The sequence below is a fragment of the Balaenoptera ricei genome, chromosome 16 (assembly GCF_028023285.1).
Source record: "Balaenoptera ricei isolate mBalRic1 chromosome 16, mBalRic1.hap2, whole genome shotgun sequence".
Taxonomy (NCBI): domain Eukaryota; kingdom Metazoa; phylum Chordata; class Mammalia; order Artiodactyla; family Balaenopteridae; genus Balaenoptera; species Balaenoptera ricei.
In genome coordinates, this window is record NC_082654.1 from 94289631 (window position 1) to 94311876 (window position 22246).

General features: G+C 47.6%; 1 protein-coding gene across 1 annotated transcript in view; it reads right to left on the reverse strand.

Annotated features, from left to right (window-relative positions):
- Positions 1-22246, reverse strand: part of ABCB10 (ATP binding cassette subfamily B member 10) — a 31936-nt gene that overhangs the window by 2507 nt on the left and 7183 nt on the right. The window contains exons 2-11 of the mRNA XM_059899820.1: positions 20935-21135; positions 19982-20184; positions 15822-15956; positions 14918-15064; positions 13785-13920; positions 7931-8026; positions 6499-6708; positions 4524-4603; positions 3187-3367; positions 605-648 (exon numbers count right to left, since the gene is read on the reverse strand). Coding sequence (XP_059755803.1) covers positions 605-648; positions 3187-3367; positions 4524-4603; positions 6499-6708; positions 7931-8026; positions 13785-13920; positions 14918-15064; positions 15822-15956; positions 19982-20184; positions 20935-21135 — 1433 coding nt within the window. The remainder of the gene's footprint in view (positions 1-604; positions 649-3186; positions 3368-4523; positions 4604-6498; positions 6709-7930; positions 8027-13784; positions 13921-14917; positions 15065-15821; positions 15957-19981; positions 20185-20934; positions 21136-22246) is intronic.

Genomic DNA, 22246 nt, shown 5'->3' on the forward strand with positions numbered 1-22246 from the left:
CCTATAAATCTGAGGAGGATAGTTATATAACAAAGGAGAAGGCCATCATTTCCTAAAAAATACAATGTCTATGACTTTCAGCTTTTCCCTCTCCTCTTAGGAGTCTTGTATAAGTATTTCAAGTCCGTACTATTCAGTTTAGCAGGTGATTACAGATTATACAAGTAAGCATACTTGTACTATTTTGGTATTTTGATATAATCACTACTCCACCAGTTAGACTGTATGCTTCTTTAATTTTATTATTTTTTTGTACTGAAGTATAGTTGATATACCATGCTGTGCCAATCTCTGCTGCACAGCAAAGTGACTCAGTTACACACATAGAGACGTTCTTTTTTTAAAATATTCTGTATGCTTCTTGATGGAAGATCTGTGTGTTAAACTGTTCTCCCTCTGGCTCCTAATACTCAGGAAACACTTGCTAAATTTGGACCACAGGTACTCAGTGGAATTCCCAACTCATCTTTCACCAGAACTGTCAACCATATACCCACCCGCCCCTTCCCAAGAAAAAGGAAGAAGAAGAAAAGTTGCACATTACAAATTACAAGGTCCCTGATGAAGAACAATGCCAACCCCGGCCGAGAGGCTTCGGGCTTACCTTAAGCAGAGCACGGGCAATTGCAATTCGCTGTTTCTGCCCACCTGACAATGACAATATATACATTTTTAAATTGAAGGCCTTAACAAAAATTCTTGGTAATAGGCTTTTCTGATGAGCCATATGACAATTTGAAGGTAGTTTCTCCCAGTCATAGTTGAGATAGATGCGAGAACAGAAACCTATGTTTTAAATATTATAATGTTTTCTCATCTATCTCAAGATTAATAATAACAACAATTATTATCATGGCTAACACTGAGGAATTCCTACGTCCCAGGCATTTCCTAAATGCATTACATGTATTATTTCATTTCATCTCAAAAACAAGCCTTTGAAGTAGATCCTATAATGATTCTCTTTTTACAGGTGAAAAGCTGAGGCACAAATATCCTGCGAGAGGCCTCACAGCTGGTCAGCGGCAGAGCCGAGGTCTGAACAGTGGGGTGTGCTTTTAACCACACACGTGCCGCGTCCCCCAAGACAGCACCTCTTGTAGCAGGAAACAAACGGGCAACTCGAGAAAGTTAGAGGTTTCCGAGCAGTACGTGAGATGGACAGGGGCGAAAGGAGCTGGGACTGGTAACTCCACTGTCCGCCCAGAACACCACTCCATACTTCCACTCTCACGGTGTTTTCTTTTTCCTGCCCCAGGGAACAACCGACATATGCGGTACTTTGTGCATGTATGAAACTGGGGGCAACAGATAGACTATGCCATTCTAGCCAGCCCCCTTTGTAAAACTCAAATTCTACTAAACGCAAGGGGGGGCGGTGTGGGGGAAGGGTGGAAGGGACAGACAGATGACAATTCCCCTCCTCATCCCTGTTCCACCCCACCCTCTCCTTTCCCCCAGGGACGCTCTCCTAAGTTACAACTGGTGAAGTCTCAGAGCAGGACTCAGCTCACTCCTCCCAACTTAGTTCATGTTAGGAAACTCAATTCCACTTTTGGTGATGAAAACATTCCTTTTTGGTTGATGTTACTGGCTGAACCTACTTATCATTTCATCTAAGACAAGTTAATCATTTAAACTGAAATGGGTGGCACTGCTAAAAGCTGTCCTCAACCAGGCAACCCCACCCTCACGATGAGGGAAGGAGGAAAAACCCTTCCTTTCCGGATTCTCTGGTTGGTGGGGGTCTGAGTGCTCGGTGTGGGTCAGCAGAGCAGCCAGCAAGGGCTCTGGGCAGCTCTGAAAACCCCAGTGCCAATGAGCACACGGGGGGCCTACTGCTAGATGCCCACCCTTCCTCCAGGGTAGATTGAAACCTCTGGTTATTTCACTGGGAGATGGAGCTTGAGAATCCTGGTCAAAGGGAAGGACATGCAGCACCTGTTCGAAGGGAGCAGGTGCTGTGCTCATGGGACAGAGCACAGGTAGCTCCCAACCTCACTCCTCCATCTCGGTAAAGCTTACACTGGCGTCCTGCCCAAGGACACATCTGTTCCAGGGACGCAGTAGCGGTTCTACTCCTGGAACTTCTCCAATCTATCAAAAACCCCAGAACTTCCCCAATCTATCAAAACCCCCAGAACTTCCCCAATCTATCAAAAAACAGTTTTTCATCTACTGCGTATCATTTAAACAAATCATACACAACAAACTTAAAACGTTTTTGTGTTAAATTGTCTGTAGTCTAAGTTCAAGCACAAAGTTTAGCACTGGAAAGGACTCCTGCTCCAGTCCAACCTGGCAGCCTACACTCTGACATGGAGGCCTCCATCCCCTGCTCGGACACATCCAGTGACAGAGCTCGCCGTGAAAGGAAGTACAGTTGAACATTTGTAATAAAAAAAAAATCTGTGTTTAACGAAAAATTTACTCCTCTATTCATTGGTCCCACTTCTGCGCTCGAAAGCAACAGAACTGTTTTCTCTTTCCCTCCTGGAAACACCGCCCCCAAGGGCGATCTGACCTGCAGGGTGAGCCGACACCACGGGCCAGATGGTGCCACAGCCCTGCGAGCCCCCATTCGTCCAGGACGGGGCAGAGCGGACTCCACCTGGGCCAGGTCTGGACCAGGGCCTGTCTGTGCACAGCCTCAAGCTGAGAATGGTTTTTATGTTTTAAAAGAGTCGTTAAAAAATAATAAGACGACTGTGACAGAGACCACGTGTGACGCACAAACCTAAATCATCTACTCTCTGGCCCTCTACAGAAAAGTCTGTAAGTCCTGGGTCTACACGTAACCTACGAAGTGGGGAATAAGGAGCTCCTTCAGCTGCACGTCTGCCCTGATCCAGTCTCTGCCTCCCTGGACAAGTCATCCTGCCATCCGCGGTATCTGTCTTATTTTCTACAATTTTCAAGGATCTCGAGTTGCAAAACATGTCTTTTCTGGGATGAGAGAAAGCTGCTGTGGCTGAGTACTACCCAGTGGGACCCCAGTGGGAATCTGGAAGCACATCTGGGGTGGAAAGTGAAAGGCACTGGGGAGTTGTCCACATACAAAAGAGATGTGAGAAAACGAAAAAGGTTAATTTCATAAACTCTAAGGACAAAAGCCTAATTAGAAAATAACACTGCGACAGGAAATGTTTAGAGAGTGTTTGCCGCAAAGGGGTAACAAAAAGGTACCTGAGAGGAGCACGCCCTTTTCTCCGACCACAGTGTTGAACCCTTGAGGGAAATGTCGGATGAACGCAGCTGCATTGGCTACACCAGCCACTTTCTCTACCTGCTCGGCCGTCACCGAGGAAGGGTCGTCTGCGCCATAGGCAATGTTCTCCGCAATTGAGCAAGAAAACAAAATTGGTTCCTACACATTGGAAATAAAACGTATTCACTGCAAATTGCAACAGTCTAGTAAATACAGTGGAGCTTAGTACAATACTTACAGCTAAGACGCTAAACGGTTCCCAGAGAATATATACTGTTTTTTTGGTTCATTCTCCATAAATATACCCCGTGGGCGATTAAAAAATGCATGCATTAGCACGAGCAGGACTGCCTTTGTCACCTGTAGGTCCCCCACTGCAGGACATGGGGTCCCACAGTAGCCACCTGCGAGCATCCAGCACACAGCAGGTGCTCTGTAAGCGCAAGCCCCCCTCCCCAAGGAGGACCCCGAGCCCGTCTGTGTTCTCCAGCTGCCTGCCGTCCAAGGGCAATGGGAGAATCCATTTCTATCTATCACTTTTTGAAATACACACAGAGCAGGCGGGAACGTGGCATTTGGACAGAGCCATTCTGTGGAATAGTCCTAAAAAGCAAATGAACTCCCAGCTTCTTTCTCCCTCCCTGTAAGGCTGTGGCACTGCCGTTACCCTTGCACCACCGAGCCAAGCCCCCCGTCACTGCCCCCGACCAGTGGAGTGGTGCTGAGGGAAGGCTCATTAGCGGAAGAGGCTCAGGAGTTGGTGTGCTTGGGTTTGCCTGCTGTGCACGAAGCTTGGTGATAAAAATACCAATAGCTGTGTCAAAATCCCCCTGCACCGAGTGGTCTTGTGAAAACAGCCTCGTCAAAGAGGCCGCATGACATCAAGGTTCTTGAAATCTGCAGACTCTTTGCAAGGAGACCCTGGCTCTGGCCACAGCCTTTGCTTGCCTGTCTCTGAAACCCATTATGCAAAACAGTAGACCGGCTAGTAATGAAAATGAGAATTGAGGAAGAGCCAGTAGAAGCGAAAAAGTTGTATCTTTTTCTCCCCAGTCTTCTTCTAGACTATCTGCATTACAAAGTAATGCCAGTCCCCAGCTTCTGATAAAGTCAATGCTTCGAGTGGTTAAAATGTTTAAGGTTTTCAGGAAACAGCACTATTTACAAACCTAAACAACCTGCCCTGGAGATTGGTTTCATACATCTGGAAAACTTCCATTCCTTTTCTTTTGAAAGGTTCAAGACCAAGAAAAAAGCAAATGACAGAAGCCATTTTAAAAGAAAATGTAATAAAAATGGAGCCCTCCCCTCCTACCTGACTCACTGTCCCAATCTTGGATCTCAGCCAGACTGGATTTAGCTGACGGATGTCACGGCCATCAAGACTGATCGTTCCTTGCAGAGAAGAAGGAAAGAGTCACTGGGTATCATGGGGCCAATGACTGATGTAAACACAGAAAGGATCTCGCGTGAAAATTCCAGACTCAGTTTTTTAAAGATCAGATACTCAAAATCTCCAAACAGAATCTAAAACCAACGTATTTTAGGGAATTTTAGAACTAAAAGGGACTTTTCTGGATCGTCCACGCCTACTGCCTCCCTGCAGTGGTTAGATGAGTAAGCCCACCTAGCTCATCCATCCAGCTTGCCTTCCCGAGTAAGCATAGCTGGAGAGTCTGCTGTCTGCAACTAAGACTCTGTTTGACACGGTGGCAGAGTGTTTCAACAGTCAGATATAACTCTGTGACCTCAGTTGACAGAATTACCTCTACACCTTGAGGGAATGCAATCATGCTTCCCGATTACAATGACAGCGACCATCACAAGAAATCCCATTCCTTCTCAGTTAGGTGTGTGGCATTATACAAGCCAGCTATAAACTTTCATAAACCTACAAAAACCTGAGGTCTTGACTTAAAAAGTATAAGTGTTCTACAGGCTACACAAGGCAGGAATGTAAGTGTAGTGGCTTTTCTCCTTGATTTATTCACTGTGATGAAGAAACTAGAGACTTAGTATTTTGACTTGATTTGCATCCCCCTCACTAGGATTTTTCTAAACTCAGAATTTTACAGCAAGTAGAGGGTAAACCAAGGCAGTGATTCCAGAGGCAAACAGTGTAGTAATACTCATTTTAACGCACTTGGTGGTTCTGTGGGTCAGGATCTGTGAGTCAGATAATTACCTGGCACATAACCAGCTCTCACACTGTTGTAACCAAAAACACCATAAGACATACTCTTTAAATTCATGGTTTTATTTTATACCGACAATTGTTTTTTTGCTGAGAAATATCATTCTTTTTTTAAAATATTTATTTATTTAATTTTATTTTGGCTGCGTTGGGTCTTAGTTGCAGCATGCGGACTCTCAGTTGCGGCATGCACGTGGGATCTAGTTCCCTGACCAGGGATCGAACCCAGGCCCCCTGCATTGGGAGCGCAGAGTCTTAGCCACTGGACCACCGGGGGAGTCCCCATCATTGTTTTCTTAATCCCAAAACAGACTATCTTCTCCGAGCTCTGACACAAAGAAGGATGTCAACTCTGTAACCGTGTGTGGTGATGGATGTTAGCCTGACACACTGTGGTGGTCATTTCACAGTATATACGTATACTGAATCATTACGCTATACACCTGAAACTCATACGTTGTATGTCAACTGTATATTTTAAAAAGATATAAAGAAGTAAAATAATGTGTTCTTTGCTCTGAAAGCTGCTATAATCCAGTTAAAAATTTAAAAAAAAACCTGAAAGAGAAAAATCCATAAGAAAACCGCTACTACCGCAAGAAAGCTTCAACGGAGCAGCGGCCCAGAAGTGACTCAGTGACGGCCACGTGCCCTGTCTGCACACCAGCCCCAGGCAGGAGGACCGGAGGGCTTCAGGGAGAGCCCGGGCTCCCGCACAAGCTCAGGGCCGGCACCGAGTGGCACTTACTCACGGTGCGGCCGTGGCCGGCGGTGCTCAGCAGCCCCGAGGCACCTTCTTGGGGCCCCTCTCCCGGTGGAGGAAGCACCACACGGGAGACGAGGAGGAGGTGGGGTGCAGGAAGCCACTCTGGACCTGAGTGGCGAACACAAGGTATACAATGTGCCCGACGGGCCCTCTGTACGAGCTGCCATAGCCTGAAAAGTGAATCCTCTGTTTGGGATTTCCTTCCTGGGAACAAACCCTCTGCGTTCAGAAGTCGTTCAGAACTCGGGCACTGAACGGCCCCTGCGTAATCTGATCCTCTCTGGGGGCTCAGGAGAGGCCTCCCGTCCTACAACGTGCTCAGCCACTCACCAGCGCTGGGGTCGTACAGCCTCAGCAGGAGAGAAATCACTGTTGATTTGCCAGAACCACTTGGGCCAACCAGCGCTGTGATGGATCCTGCTGGGATAGAAAGGCTGAAATCCTGGAATATGGGCACCTCTGGGCGAGCTGGATAGGCGAAATGCACGTTCTTGAATTCCAAAGCGCCCTGGAAGCTCTTCTCGTTTAAAATGGCCCCCTCTGCAAGGGAAGATGGAGCGCCAATCACTCAGGGCAAAGCTCAGGCTCACCGCGGAGCCCAGCGCCCGCCTTTCTGACTGCAGACCTGGCCCAGCGTGGCGAGTCCTGGAGTCTGGGCTCTTCCCGGGCAGGTCAGGAGGAGGCCTCCGACCAGCGCTTCCCTGAACCCGCTCTGCACCGGCAGTCCGACCATACGCCCGCCACCTTGCTGGAGTCTCGCAGCCCTGAGAGGCAGAAGTCCCCATCCCAGTCTTACTGACAGGACGCCGAGGTGCAGAGGAGCCAGCCTGCCCGTGCCAGCCGAGCCGGGGACGGAGCTTCCAGCGCGGAGCCGTCCGGGCGAGCCCAGGGGCCTTCCCCCTGTATGCTGCCTCTGCGGTTCCCTTGTCTAGGGTTTCCCTCACCTTCTCTAAATACATGTTTTGAGAGGATGATGGTCAATAGGCGGGCACTGCACAACAGCCCCAGAGCTAGAGGCGGGCAGAGGTCTGCTCCGTCCTGTGCAGCCTTGCTCCCGACCTGGGAGAAGGGGCTCAATCTCTCCCAGCCTGTCAGAGCGGAGAACACTGGGCGTTCGCTACTGACCTGGGGCCAACCGCCAGTCCCTAGGGATCAGCGAGCAGCTGGCAGTGGTTGCCGCTCACAGCCCCGTCCCCCGAGCCCTGGGCCAGCTGGCCCAGGCCGCACAGCTGCCCCGAGCGCCGGCTTCCCGGGAAGCAGCTGGTGAAGGAGACAGCTCCAGCCAATCAGCGGCAGGATCCTCCGCCCCGCCCCCGAAGCCAGGCAACTCCGAGGCTTTTATACGCGTGATCCCTCTTCCTGTCCTCCGCCCCCCCCCACCCCCCCGCCCACACAAACGTCAAAAGCACCAAGGAAGACAAGTCTGGGGCACTGGCCGGGCCCTTCCTATCTGCACCCCTGAGCTGCACTCACTTCTACCCTGCTGTCTGTGGTAGCAAATCGCCTGCAGGGAGGTAAACAGTGGCTGCACGCTTTGTGGTCAGTCCCCGCGCCTCCAGGGACGCCCTGGGGCCCCATGACAGCGCCCAGCAGCTGTCCTTCCTCACCGCCCACCCCACTGATGGCCCTGTCCCTGCCACACGCAAGGGACAGCGTCCCGCTCACGTTCGTCCATCCCAAGTGGGGCAGGAAGCTGGTGTCACGGTCCGAAACCACATTTGTTTAATCCCAGCAAACAGGAGCAAACCCATTTCAGACCCACCATTGAAAGGAAGCTCCGGCTCTCTCTCGAGGAGCTCCCAGAGGCGGCCCCCGGCACCCAGTCCCTTCATCAGCTCTGAGTAGAAGGAGCTCAGACCTGAGGACGAGAAGCAAAGGCACACGTCTGTCACTGGAACCAGGAAACGGCCCTCTGCTACTCCCAGCCCTCTGGGAACAGTAACCACACCCGCTTTTAATATAAAATCTGATTTGAAGCAGCTACCTGGGAATCCACCAGAACTCCCTCAGTCTCATACCCTTGTGTTCCTTCAGTTTCTCCTCCTCCAATTTCATTATTTCTAATACGGATTTAATGTTTGGTCAGATCAGGGAATTTATAAATACATACAGTCATACTAATCAACCACTGAATTAAAATCACAATGTTACATAAAAGTCTACCTACTCAAAAACATAGCAATATAAATAAAATACAATGCTTATCCCATATTTATAAGGAATTTAAGGTACCCCAATATTCATTTAAAAGACATATCCACATAATCAAACCCTCCTTGCAGACAGTCAACAAATACAACTTCTACCAGGCTAAAAACTGAAAAGAAATTTGGCAATGTTAAATACTCCAACCTCTTCTTAAAGTCACCTTTGAACTATGATTTAATTAATGACTTAAACTCCAAGTACACTCCATGTCAACTGCCAGAACATATACTTGTAACACTTTCCCTCAGTAAGGATGCTGAAAAAATGCAATTCAAATATTCTGTCTAAGGTATACAGTTATTTATACAAGATACGGTGGATTAAAACCTTCAGGTTAAATTAAGAATGCATTGGTCAGAAACAGAGCCACATACATATAGTCAGTTGATCTTTGACAAATGAGCAAATGCAATTCAATGAAGAAAGGGTAGACTTTTCAACAAATGGTGTTGGAACAACCAGACATCCATGTGCAAAAAATGATTCAGGACACAGACCTTACAACTTTCACAAAAATTAACTCAAAGTGGTCTAAACGTAGAACGCCAAACTATAAAACTCTGAGAAGATAACATAAGAGAAAAACATACACGACCTTGTGTTCAGCAATGACTTCTTAAGTATCATATCAAAAGCACAATCCACGAAAGAAAAAATTAAGGAAGTCAGAGTTCATTAAAATTAAAAACTTCTGCTCTGTGAAAGACACTGTCAAGAGAATGAGAAGACGGGCCACAGTCTGGGAGAAATTATTTGCAAAAGACACATCTGACAAAGGACTGGTATCCAAAATACAGTAGTTCCCCCTTATCCGCGGGGGATACATTCCAAAACCCCCGTGGATGCCTGAAACCGTGGCGCCCCATATATACCACAGCTGACCCTTGAGCAACACAGGGGTTAGGGGCGCCAACCCCCTCGCATGTGAAAATCCATGTATAACTTTGTAGTAGGCCCTCTGTAACTGCATCCGTGGATTGTGTAGTACTACAGTACGTATTTATTGAAAAAAAATCTGTATAAGTGGACCCTCACAGTTCAAACCCGTGTTGTTCAAGGGTCAACTGTATTTTTTTTCCTACATACACACACTTAAGATAAAGTTTAATTTATAAAGTAAGAGTAACATTAATAATAAAATAGAATTATAACAATATACTGTAACAAGTCATGTGAACGTGGTCTCTCTCAAAGTATCTTGTACAAATTAAATGCCTTTTCCATCTTAACTAAGCAGTGTGGTGTAGCTTTTGCAGTCTGAGGTGCGACAGCAACACCAGCACGAATTTCTTTTTCCTTCTTCACAACTTCATGACTAGAAGACTCATTCTTACCATAGATCTCAGTAACCTCAGCATATGATTTTCTCTTTCTTTATGAAATCAAGAACTTTCACCCTTTCACTTGAAGGAAGCACTTCATGGCTTCTCTTTGGCATATGTGAATTGCCAGCATCACCACTCTTGCAATTGGGGGCCATTATTAAGTGAAACAAGGGTCACATCAACACAAGCACTGCAGTACTACACAGTGCATCTGATCACCGAGACGGCTACCAAAAGACTAATGGGTGGGATGTGCTGGACAAAGGGATGGCCCATGTCCCAGGCAGGACAGCGTGAGATTTCATCATGCTACTCAGAATGGTGTGCAATTTAAAATTTATAGCTTATTTCTGGAATTTTCCATTTAATATTTTCAGACTGCAGTTGACCACAAGTAACTGAAACTACAGAAAGTGAAACCGAGGATAAGGGGAGACTATTGTATACAAAGAATTCTTAAAACTCAACAATAAGAAAACAAACAGCCAATTAAAAAATGGACAAACAGACATCTCACCAAAGAAGATACACCCATGGCAAATAAATACATAAAAGGATACTCTGCGTCACGTCACCAGGGAAAAAAGCAAATTATGACAACAACGAACCTATCAGAACAGCAAAAATCCAAAATTCTAACAACACCAAATGCTGGTGAGGATGTGGAGCAACAGGAACTCTATTCACTGCTGGTGGGAATGCAACATGGTGCAGCCACTTTGAAAGAATGTTTGGCGATTTCTTACAACACTACACATACTCTTACCATATGCAATCTAGCAATCGTGCTCCTTTGTGCTTACCCAAAGGAGAGGAAAACTTATAGCCACACAAAAACCTGCACACAAATGTTTACAGCAGCTTTATTCATAATTGCTAAAACTTGGAAGCAACAAAGATGTCCTTTCAATGGATAAACTGTGGTCCATCCAGCCAACAAGAAAAAGAAAAGAGCTATTGAGCCATGAGAAGACATGGAGGGACCTTCAATGCCTACTGCTAAGTGAAGGAAGCTAAGGTGAAAAGGCTCCACACTGCATGATTTCAACAATACGACATCTGGAAAAGGCAAAACTGTGGAGACAGTAAAAAAAATCAGTGGTTGCCAGGGGCTGGCGGGAAGGAAGGATGAATAGGCAGAGCACAGAGGATTTTTAGGGTAGTGACACTACTCTGTATGATACTACAGTGGTGGATACATGCCATTATACATTTGTCCAGACCCACAGAACGTACAACACTAAGAGTGACCCCCTAAGGTAGACTCTGGACTTAGGTGATAATGTGTCGGTGTATGTTCATTAATTGTAACAAATGCACCATCTGGTGGGGGATGCTGATAAATGGGGGAGTCTGTGCACGGGGGGTGGGGGGACTATGGGACTCTCTGTACTTTCTGCTCAACTTTTTGTGAACCTAAAACTGCTCTTTCTTTTTGGCTGCGTTGGGTCTTCGTTGCTGCGCACAGGCTTTCTCCAGTTGCGGCGATCGGGGGCTACTCTTGGTTGTGGTGCGCGGGCTTCTCATTGCAGTGGCTTCTCTTGTTGCGGAGCACGGCTCTAGAGCTCAGGCTCAGTAGTTGTGGCTCACGGGCTCTAGAGTGCAGGCTCAGGAGTTGTGGCGCACAGGCTTAGTTGCTCCACAGCATGTGGGATCTTCCCGGACCAGGGCTCGAAACCGTGTCCCCTGCATTGGCAGGCGGATTCTTAACCACTGTGCCACGAGGAAAGCCCCTAAAACTGCTCTTTTAAGAAGTCTATTAATTGGAAGGAAGGAAAGAAGGAAGGAAGGAAGGAAAAGTCAAGGGAAAGAGTCGGAAGTAGTTCACAACATAGTAAAGAGTTTAGACCCTGGAAAACAGAAACAAAGACAAAATGGCCCTGGAAAAACAAAATGTGGTCTATCATACAATCGAATATTATTCAACCACAAAAAGGAATGAAGTACATGCTGCAATGTGGGTGAACTCTGAAAACATGCAAAGGGAAAGAAGCCAAACACACAAGGCCACAAACTATATAATTCCATTCACGTGAAATATCCGGAATAAGTAAATACGTACAGATAGAAAGCAAACTGGTTGCTAGGGGCTGAGGAGGCGGGTATAGACTGCTTGATGAATATGGACTTTTCTTCGAGGTGAGGAAAATATTTTGGAACTAAACAGAGGTAGTGGTTGCACAACACTGTGAATGTACTAAATGCCACTGAGCTGTCCATTAAAAATGATTAAGTTTGTGTTACGTGAATTTCACCTCAATAAAAATGTAAGAAAAAAAGATATTGGGTTCGACAGGAAGACGTAAGAGCCTTCTCTGGTATAAAATAAACAAGCATGTTTTCCTTCAAATAGCACCTCTGACCCTCTCACAACAGAGAATAAATGTAGAATTTATTGTGGGTTATTTTTTTTTCAGTAAAATCTGTTCTAAGCAGGAACCAACATATAAAAATTCTGATTTATTTAATAAATAAAACAGGATTTCTTGATCACAGATTCATCACAGAATCACTCTAAACAGTGAGCTTCACAAAAACATTTAAAACCCAACTCAACCTGTAACAGGTCCCTACAGTCCTGCCCACACTTCACTCCTCTCTCCACCGCCAGACGGCGGGAACCATCAACCAGAGCCGGGGGGTGGCCTGTGGCTCAGGAGGCCGAGCCCCCCGAAATCTCAAGCACAGACAAAGCCTCAGCAGCACATCTGTGACCAGGGGAGGTAACTGACTCCCAGGGGACGGGGAACTGTGTTTCCAACCAATTTCTGTGCAAGACACAGCTATGAACTTGGGACAAAAGGTAGGGCAGCAGAACACCCCAAAACAGAGGTAGCGTCTATCAGGTCAAGTACTATGGAAAAAAGGAGGTGTCGGCAGAGGGACTAAGAAAGATCGAGACAAATGTGGCAGAAAACGCAAGATTGGGGGGGGGCAGGAGGAAAGCTGACAGCAGTCAAGCGTGGACCGTGCACAGGAGGGCCACAGAGAGGGAAGGCAGCGGCAGACAAGTCCGCTCTGAGGTGGGACAGGAGGCTGAAAGGAACCCACCCACACGGGCGTGCGAGCCTACAGCCCGACAGGCCCAACCCAAGAGAGGAGAGAAAAGGGCAACACCGTCATTGCTCTGTCCTCCTGAACTGGCCCTCTCGCTTCCCACGTCACTCAGCACCCGGAAGTGTCTTGATCAGGTGTGTCTTCAAGACCAGCCAGAGGAACTAAAATGCTATTTTTAAAGGGGTCTCTGGAAATCTCAGTCCAGAAAATATCCTCACTTGCCTGTGGATGTCTAAGGAGAAGCCTATACCTTTGACCAGTAGAAAACCCTGAAACCCTGAAAACAACAAGAGTGTCTGGTTGAGGTGACCCCATGGGATACCTGAGCTCCTTGAACCAGACTTCAATGTTTATCTAACCTTTCCATCTCTTTTCAAAGAGAAGAAGGAAAACAAAAAGCAGGAAATCATCTGCTCCCGGTTGGCTGGGGCCTCAGGAAAGCTACGGAAAAGAAAACCTCGCAGACTCCATGGATCTTGCTTCCCTTCACCCAGGAGTAGACAATGAAAGCTCATCTCTGAGAGATTCTTGACAAAAGCAAGCAACTGTGCTTCATGTACTTTATCGTTTATATTTGTGATTGTTCACCAGTTTTGAACATGGCTGACTTTGTACAGAAGGAACTTTACTCCCCACCAGTGACTTGCCCATCATGGAAGCATCACCACCACCAGAGGCTGGGGGTTCCTGTACATGCCTGCTCACAGCACCCTTCCTCCCCAGCATCCATCCTACGGTGAAAGGTAACAGGCTGCCCTACATGCAGCTGGAAAGAGCTCCAGTGAGACCCGGAGCTCCACCAGCTACGGGGGGCCTGCAAAACCCTGGAAATTCCCGACCCCAGGGAGGATCCCACTTGTATCTTTGCTCTTTCTTCCAAAGTCAAGTTGGAGTAACATTCTAGGAGAGGTTTCTGCAGTTAGTTAATTGATGAGAGGTGGAGTAATGGGAAAGTTAAGTTTTCATTTCAGAAACTATAACCCTATTTTTGATCTGTAATTCCACAAGCCTATTTAAATTATATACCTCCAATGCTTAATCCAACCCAGAAAGCATACATTAGGAAGGAAGAGAGTTCACCCACTGTCATGTGGGCGCTGCCCATCAGCAGCCCTCCTTTGTACAGCACAGAAAGCACGATTAGGTTCCCAGAGAGCCCGGTCTGTCAAGGGAAGAAAACACAGCAGTCAGGTGGGAACCGAAGACACCAAATGCAAAAAGCATTCACATGGCCTATAATTCCCTTTATGCATTTCACCATCAAGCAAGATTTTTCCGAAATACTAAGTAAGTTTTAATCTGAATTTAAAAATACTTTTGAAATATCACGATATTGAAGGAAATAATCTCATTAACACAGAAACCTAAACACTAAGTCACCCGTCAGATTCCTATTTTACTCAGTCTAATCAATTTGCAAAGGAGAAAAACGATAGTCAGGAGGCCTTCCCTAACTGGAGGAAATCAGTACACTGTACCGTGATGGGCTGGGCAGGCGGCACTGAGAAGCCAGAGCCCTGCATCACACTCACCTGCCCTGACCGGCGTGAGGTGCGTGGTCTCTGTAAGCGCTGCCTCCTTGGGCCTTCCTATCCGTTAAGTCACGGCCGTTACTGAATCACCTCTAACGTTCTTTCCAGTTTGAACATATTATGAATTTGCCATCATGGTGATTTTCTAGTTCGGTGTCCTACCCGAGTTCATTGTGATCAACGTGATCAATTTTCTTATACTTCTTTCTTGAAATACACTGAGGTTATTTTGGTTAATCCTCAGTGGGTCTCAAACTGCCTGCATCAGAATGACCTGGGGCTAAAACACAGATTGCGAGCCCCATCCCAAGAGTTTCCGATTCAGGACATCCGGAGTGGAGCTGAGAATCTGCGTGCCTAACCAGTTCCCAGGCGAAGCTGACATGCCTGGTCTGGACCACACTCTGAGAATCAGTGCCCAATCCCACACTGTCTTGGTCTCACCACCTTTCCTTTAATTACATTTACTTGTTTCCCTCCTCCTTCACAAAAATATTTTAAGGATGGTAATTCTTACTCTTGAGGGAGAAGAGAAGTATTTTCTATGTATGGCAAGATTCACAGAATAAAAACCCCTCCCAATCATAACGTCTACCCTTTTCACTCTTTCCAAAATGATCTACTTACTGCTCCAAAGAAGCCAGCCCGAGCAAATGCCTCTTTCCTTGCTAACTGCATCACATGGTCCACTTTGCTGGTGTATTTCTCTATTTCAGTCATTTCTTTCCCAAAAGCTCGAACAGTTCTTATATTTCCAATACGTTCCTCAGCTAGCTGGGAGAAATAATACATATATTTCGAGGGAGGCAACATTAAAATGTGGTTCTCATTTTTAAGATGCTATCAATAGAAAGCTGCTCATGATATGCAACCAAGTCAAAAATAGATTACAAAGCAGAGTATATGAACAATCCTGTTTTTGTAAACAAATATATATCTATACATAGATACATCATATATATAGGTAGATAAAGAGATAAATGGGAAGGTAGGTAGATAGATAAAGAAATATATTTTACGTAGTGAAAAAGATAGATGAAAAGGATAGACTCCAAAATGTTAATAACATTCATTCTGAGAGCTAGAATTATGCATGTTATTTTTTCTCTTTATATTCTCAAAATTTTAGTTTCATAAATATGCATGGTTTTGTAACATGAAAATATAAGTTATTTTTAATTTTTAAAAAAGACAATACTGGATAGCATTACAAAGCTACCTTTATTAATTAATGAAAGACAGAGTATCATCCAGAAACTATTTTCAGAATATAATTAGCTTTTTCGTCCTATAAGAAATAGTAACAGTAAGAAGTTCACACAATGTACAGTCAAGTGGGCTCAACGCTGAGGTGTGGGTAGTAATCTAGTCTAGAAGGCAGAGTACTTTGTGTTGCTAGGATCCGGGGGGCTAATGTAAGGAAAAGGAAGTACTTTTTTGAAAAGCTTAAGCACATCCCTTAGGGTCTGCCCACCGATACCCTGGCTCTGAGTTCATTCAAGTGGAGACCACACCAGGGAGGGGCCTTTACCTGAGTGGCTTGTGCCAGGGAGTCCTGAGTTACTTTGGTCAGTTTCCGTAGGTATCGGCCATAAAGCACAGCAAGGATGGATATTGGAGGCACCACACTCAAAACGAAAGTGGCCAGATTAGGGGAGACAAAAAACTGTCAAAAACAAAAGCCAAAAGGTATTGGGTTACACAGAGTAGCAAGACATTCTCACTGCCCACTCTAAGTGGGTGTGTGTTGAAATTAACAGGCAGGCTTAAAGGTGCTGTCTCAAAATCGTACATCCAGTTTTGGTAGAACTTTTCAAACATTTTCAGTCTTCACAAAGCCCCATGAATATTCAGCCTGCCACACAGGAGTGACGTGACAGAGAGCTGCTGAAGCAAGGGTGGGGCTCTTTTACCCTCCCCTGCTGCACCACTACTGGCACAATGCAGGACCGGTGCTGTGTAAATGAGGCCACGCTGTTCAAGGACAGATAAGGGGGGCAGGATGCGAGCGCAGGAGGGAGGCCGCTTCCTGCTCCACGCTGGCCAGACCACACCAGGAGTCCTGCATTCAGGTCCAGATCAAGGGCTCTGAACAACCCGAGCAATGGCTCACCGAAATGACTCAGGTGGCAGCACGACCAAAAACCCCCACACCATAGGACAAAGTTGAAAGAGGACTTAGTAGGGGGTGTAACAACCAAGTTAGAGCTGTTTCCGCGGCTCAGAGGGCTGGAATCTCAGTCGGATGGATCTGGACTCAACAAAAGGAGGAGTTTCCTAACAACTGGAGTTGCTCGAAGGGGAAGTAACACAGTGGGGTTTTCCCGTAGCCAACCCTGCAATTAGGTGATTGTATTTTAAATGGTACTAGCATCTCTTCAACAAATTATTAATTATAAAATAGTATCATCAGTACAAGGCTCTCCTAAAATGCTGAGGAAAAGCTGCAGACTGAAATGTAAAGTAAAGGACGAAGCACGCAATCATTCACTTATTTACTCATTGGTTGCCTAATGCCTTCATGCAGCGAACACTATTCTAGGCACCTGGGAGATAACTGACCCACGTGGAGCTTCATCCAAGGGGACAGCAAAGGTGAGAGTCGGAGAGCAAACAGGTGAGAGAGAGAGAGAGAAACCACAGGGTCATGTGGTCTTGGAAGAGCAAGTACACAGAGGCCCTGAGGCAGCAATGAGCTCAGCACCTTGATCTACGGGACGACCCACCCTGAGCAGACAAGCAGACGCTGGGATGGCAGTGGCCACAGGACACATGCAGGGGCAGCGAGGCACCCAGGCAGGTCTCAACACAACACAGGCCAAGCAAGCCCTCTGCACGGGGGGCATCCCTCGGTGCTCCCCAGGCCCTGGGGATGGGCTCAGAAGCCTGCCTCCCTGTGCTCCGGTTCCATGCTTAGAAATAACCTTCTGAAGAATATCGCAGGGTGGTGTCATGCAAGGAGCGCTGGAGTATCAGGAACACACATCTTAATGGTGGGAGGAAGACCCCCCAAACGTAAATTACCAAACTGGCAGTATGGTACAGACATTATTAGGTTCTTGGGAGCAGGCTTACCATAGTCAGGTCCAGGGAGCCCATGAGAAACAAAGTACACTTCTGTTCCTCCAGAGCTAAAGGCCAGGTCCCAGGGGATGCCCCCTATGAGGCCCTGCTATGAGCTGAGTGTTTGTGTCCCCCCCAAATTCATATGCCTTAAGCCCCCATGGGGCTGGACTTGGAGATGGAGCCTCTAAGGAAGGAGTTAAGGTAAAATGAGGTTATAAGGGCGGGGCCCTGATCTGATAGGATTCGGGTCCTTAAGAGAGGAGACACCAGCGAGTCAGCTCTCCCCCCACAAGCACGGGGGAAAGGCCTTGTGAGCGGGGCACACAGCGAGAGCACGGCTGCCCACAAGCCAAGAGAAGAGGCCTCAGAATGCACCTACGTCATCAGCACCTTGACCTGGGGCTCCCAGACTCCAGAACCACGGGAAGTAAACTTCTGCTGTTTGAGCCCCCAGATGTGGTGCTTTGCTATGCAGCTCACGGTACTAAGGCTCCCTACCTCTGATGAGCCACCTGCCCTACACTGGGACTCTCTTCAACTGCTACAAAAAGAGCTTCCCAGCTCTTCCTGAGCCCCAGACTATTAATATCTGGAAACGGTGCTTTAGTTCAGGAGGGCCCTCCTCCCAGAGTTTTGCCTCTCTCTTGGCTGGGCATACATAAGAGTTCAAAGCTGTCTTCCATTCTGTACGTCAGCTCTTACAGGCTCAACATATCCTTCTGCTCTGGACTGAATGCTCTGTGGGACACAGGGACAGAAACCTGAGCTTTTCCACCTGTGAGAAAAGACCAGTCACCGTCCTCATGCTAGGGGTCTAGAACTGCACTAAGATGACAGCCCCTCACAGCTACTGAGCACCTGAAATGTGGCCAGTGTGCTGGGAAACTAAATCTTACATTGTATTTATTTTTAATTAAAATTCAGGGCTTCCCTGGCGGCGCAGTGGTTGAGAATCTGCCTGCTAATGCAGGGAACACGGGTTCGAGCCCTGGTCTGGGAAGATCCCACATGCCGCGGAGCAACTGGGCCCGTGAGCCGCAATTACTGAGCCTGCGCGTCTGGAGCCTGTGCTCCGCAACAAGAGGGGCCGCGATAGTGAAAGGCCAGCGCACCGCGATGAAGAGTGGCCCCCGCTTGCCACAACTAGAGAAAGCCCTCGCACAGAAACGAAGACCCAACACAGCCATAAATAAATAAATAAAAATTAAAAAGAAAAAAATTTAAAATTAAAAACTGATACTCCATTTCTATTCAGTTATCGGTAAAGTCTTAAGTATGTCTGGGAACTTGGGTATGTTAATATACTTTTTCAACCACAAATTTTATGAAATCTAAATACAGATCAGGTATTACCAATGAAAATTGAGCATCCAGATTTAGATGTTCCGTAAGTATAAAATACACACTATATTTTGGAGGCTTCCCTGGTGGCGCAGTGGTTAAGAATCCGCCTGCCAATGCTGGGGACAAGGGTCCGAGCCCTGGTCCGGGACGATCCCACATGCCGCGGAGCAACTAAGCCCATGCGCCACAACTCCTGAGCCTGCGCTCTAGAGCTCACGAGCCACAACTGCTGAGCCCGCGAGCCACAACTACCGAAGCCCATGCGCCTAGAGCCCGTGCTCTGCAACAAGAGAAGCCACCGCCATGAGAAGCCCGTGCACCGCAACAAAGAGTAGCCCCCGCTCGCCGCAACTACCTGCGCTAAGCAACGAAGACCCAAAAATAAAATAAATAAATAAATTTATTTTAAAAAACCACACTATATTTTGAAATCTTAATATGAAAAAATAATATGAAATATCTAACAATTTTTATATTAAACACATGTTGAACTGATATTTTGTTTATATTAAGTAAAATTATTAAGATTAATCTCATCTCACCTTTCTTTTTGCTTTTTATTTTTTATTTATTTATTTTTTTTTTGGCCACGCCACGCAGCTTGTGAGATCTTAGTTCCAGTTCCCCGACCAGGGATTGAACCCAGGCCCACAGCAGTGAAAGTGCCCAGTCTTAACCACTGGACCGCCAAATAATTCCCTCTTTCTGTTTTTTAAAACGTGGCTACTAGAAAATGTACATTGGCACACGTGGCCTGCACTACATTCCTACTGGCCAGCCGCGCAGGTCTGAAGAGACCCCTGGTGTGAAGAAGGGAGCTGGGCTCAGCCCCCAGCTACGGAAGGGACACGGGCCTGGGGGGAGCGGGGAGTGCTGAGCTGCCTGCGTGTAGGAGGGGACCTGCTCCTGACAGGAGGAGGAGAGGAAACGAGCCCTCGGTCCCATCCAGACGGCAGTGGCAGCTTCCTGCCTTTGGGGACGGAACTGACACCCCTCCTCTGACCCACGCTCAGCACCTGAGGGCCCTCCCACCCCCGTCACACGTTCTTGGAAAGCCCAGGCAACAAGGTGATTTTTCTAAATGCAACGGTCCGTTCTCCAGACAGGAATTCATTGCGGAAAAGTGAAGGCGCAGGTGCCACCCAGGAAGCGGCTGCTCCAGGTCCCCGCGGCCTCTGCGACAGCGATGATCACCGGAGCGCACCTCACGCCTGAGAGGGCGCGGGCCGGGCGCGGGCCGAGCCCCGGCCGCAGGGCGCCCCGGCAGCCGGGCCGACATACCATCATGGCAACGCCAATGGAAGCCTGGGCTCCGGCCCTGAGCCCGTCCGAGAGGTTCTCGGTCACTGAGCGCCCCAGCAGGGCCGCGTCCGAGGACAGGCGGTTGATCAGCTCTCCGGTGCGCGTCTTGTCAAAGAAAGCGACCTCCTGCCTCAGAACCGAGGAAAAGAGCGAAGCTCTCAACCTATTCACGATGCGCTGACCTGCAAGGCAAAGAGCACTGGCGTCGGCTCGGGCTCAGCCGCTGACACGCAGACACGCAGCCGCGCAGCCCGAGGTCGGCACTTCTTCTGAGCCGCAGCCCCGGAGGCCTGTCCGGGCCGGCTCGGGGGCGGTGGGAGCCGGGCGCACTGACCGGCACGCGCTGGGACCAGCACCGATCTCCTCTCGGTGCCCACGATACAGCGGTAAACGGAACGTGACCAAGAGACTTCTGTAAAGTATAGCTTACAGAGAAGTTTTACGACGTTAACCTCTCAAAAGCTAATTTTGCTTCTCCTTCTCAATCCTTTCCTGGATTGAACTTCAAACGGCAAGAACTGCTGAATTATCTACAGAGTATTTCATCGGCTAAATGGCCAGCAACCGACTCGGAGTCGGGTGTCCCGGGCTCTAGCGTCACTGTGGTGTCACCGCCTACTAACAAGCAGGCCTCACAGTGACACCGACCGCTATCGCCCGGCTCCGCCTGCAGGGGCGGCACAGCGCGGGGCACGTCCCGGCTTCTGCGGCCGCCTCACTCAAACCTCCGGGAAGGCACACAGGCGACTGCGCTCCAATTCACGGGAGAGGAGGGCTGAGCACAGAGCAAGTGATCTACAACAATCCCCAGCCCTGTGTTGGCCCTGTCCCCCATGGGGTGGAGGAACAGAGGACAACATGGGGACCGGAGCACAGGGAACCCACGAGATCCACCCCCCCCACCACGTGGCCCAGGAGGAGGGTCGTGGCACCTGATGTCTGCATGAGGTAGACGCGGACGGCGTTGGCCGCGGCGCCGCACAGGAACACGCCGCCGAGCGCCAGGCAGAGACTGGTCAGGCTGGAGCTGTAGTCCGCGGAGGGGTTTGTGTAAATGACGTCGATTATCTTCCCCAGGAAGAAGGGGGCGGACATGGTGATGACACTCGACACCGTCAGAAACCCAACTGCAGCTGGAAAACACAAGCAACTCTCCGGTTTATCGGTGCTTCGGCCAAGGGGCAGGGTGCTGAGTTCATCACGCTTCTTTCCCGAATAAACTTTTCAGAGCATGTGACGCTCTCAGATGCTGGGAGTCTCCTCCCTTTAGCTCCTGGACCCCTGACTAAAGGGAAGAACCGAGTAGGTTCTGGGGCCAGATCAGGCAGGATGACTGTAAGGGCACTGATCGTCCCCAAGTATCCAGACAAGACGGCTTTTGCTTTACCCTGGTTTGTTGCTCTCTTCTTCCCCAGGAGTAACTGACAGCTAACCACAGAAATCCGTTCCAGCCTCCCTCCCGAGATGATATTTTTCCTACATTCGTGCTATAACATTGTTATTCCCTGGCATCTAACTGTATCTTAGCTTGAAGATCAAACTATGCAGGTAAAGCTCTTGATTATGTCTAATATTTCAAAACACTTGAACCTTTGGAAAGCAGTTATGGGCAGCCATTACACACGTGATACATTCCTTCTTAATATTATTGCTCTGGGAAATAAAGTACCAGAATATGAGCATGATATAAAAATATGTAAGAACACAACTGTTCACGCTCCTTAAAAAAAAAAGACAGAGGGCACAGTATCTTTTCAGAAAAGAAAATATCGAGAAAATCCAATTAGGAACAACATGTATCAGATAACGACATTCCTAATAAGAGGAATGCAAATTTACGCTACAAAGATGTATCAGTTTTCATCTAATGATTGGCAAAGATCAAAGAGTTTGACAGCACCGTGTTGGTGAAGCTGTGGGAAAAGAAGCATCTACACTGTTAGTGGGTGTGCAAACTGGTACAGTTGCAATGGCAGAGTGATGTGATCTTATCAGTCAAAACGTAAATGCACATTCCCTTTCATCCACCAATTCTATCTCTAAGATTCTAACTTACAGATACACTCCCATATGTGTATGCAAAAAATGTACACTCAAGGGTGTTCATTATGACATTGCTTATACCAGCAAAAGATTCAAAATATCCTAAACGTTCATTAATGGAGAAAAGTTAAATCAATTATGGAGCATTTATTTTATAAATATTATGCAGTCGTTAAAAAGAACGAGGTGAGTCTATAGGAA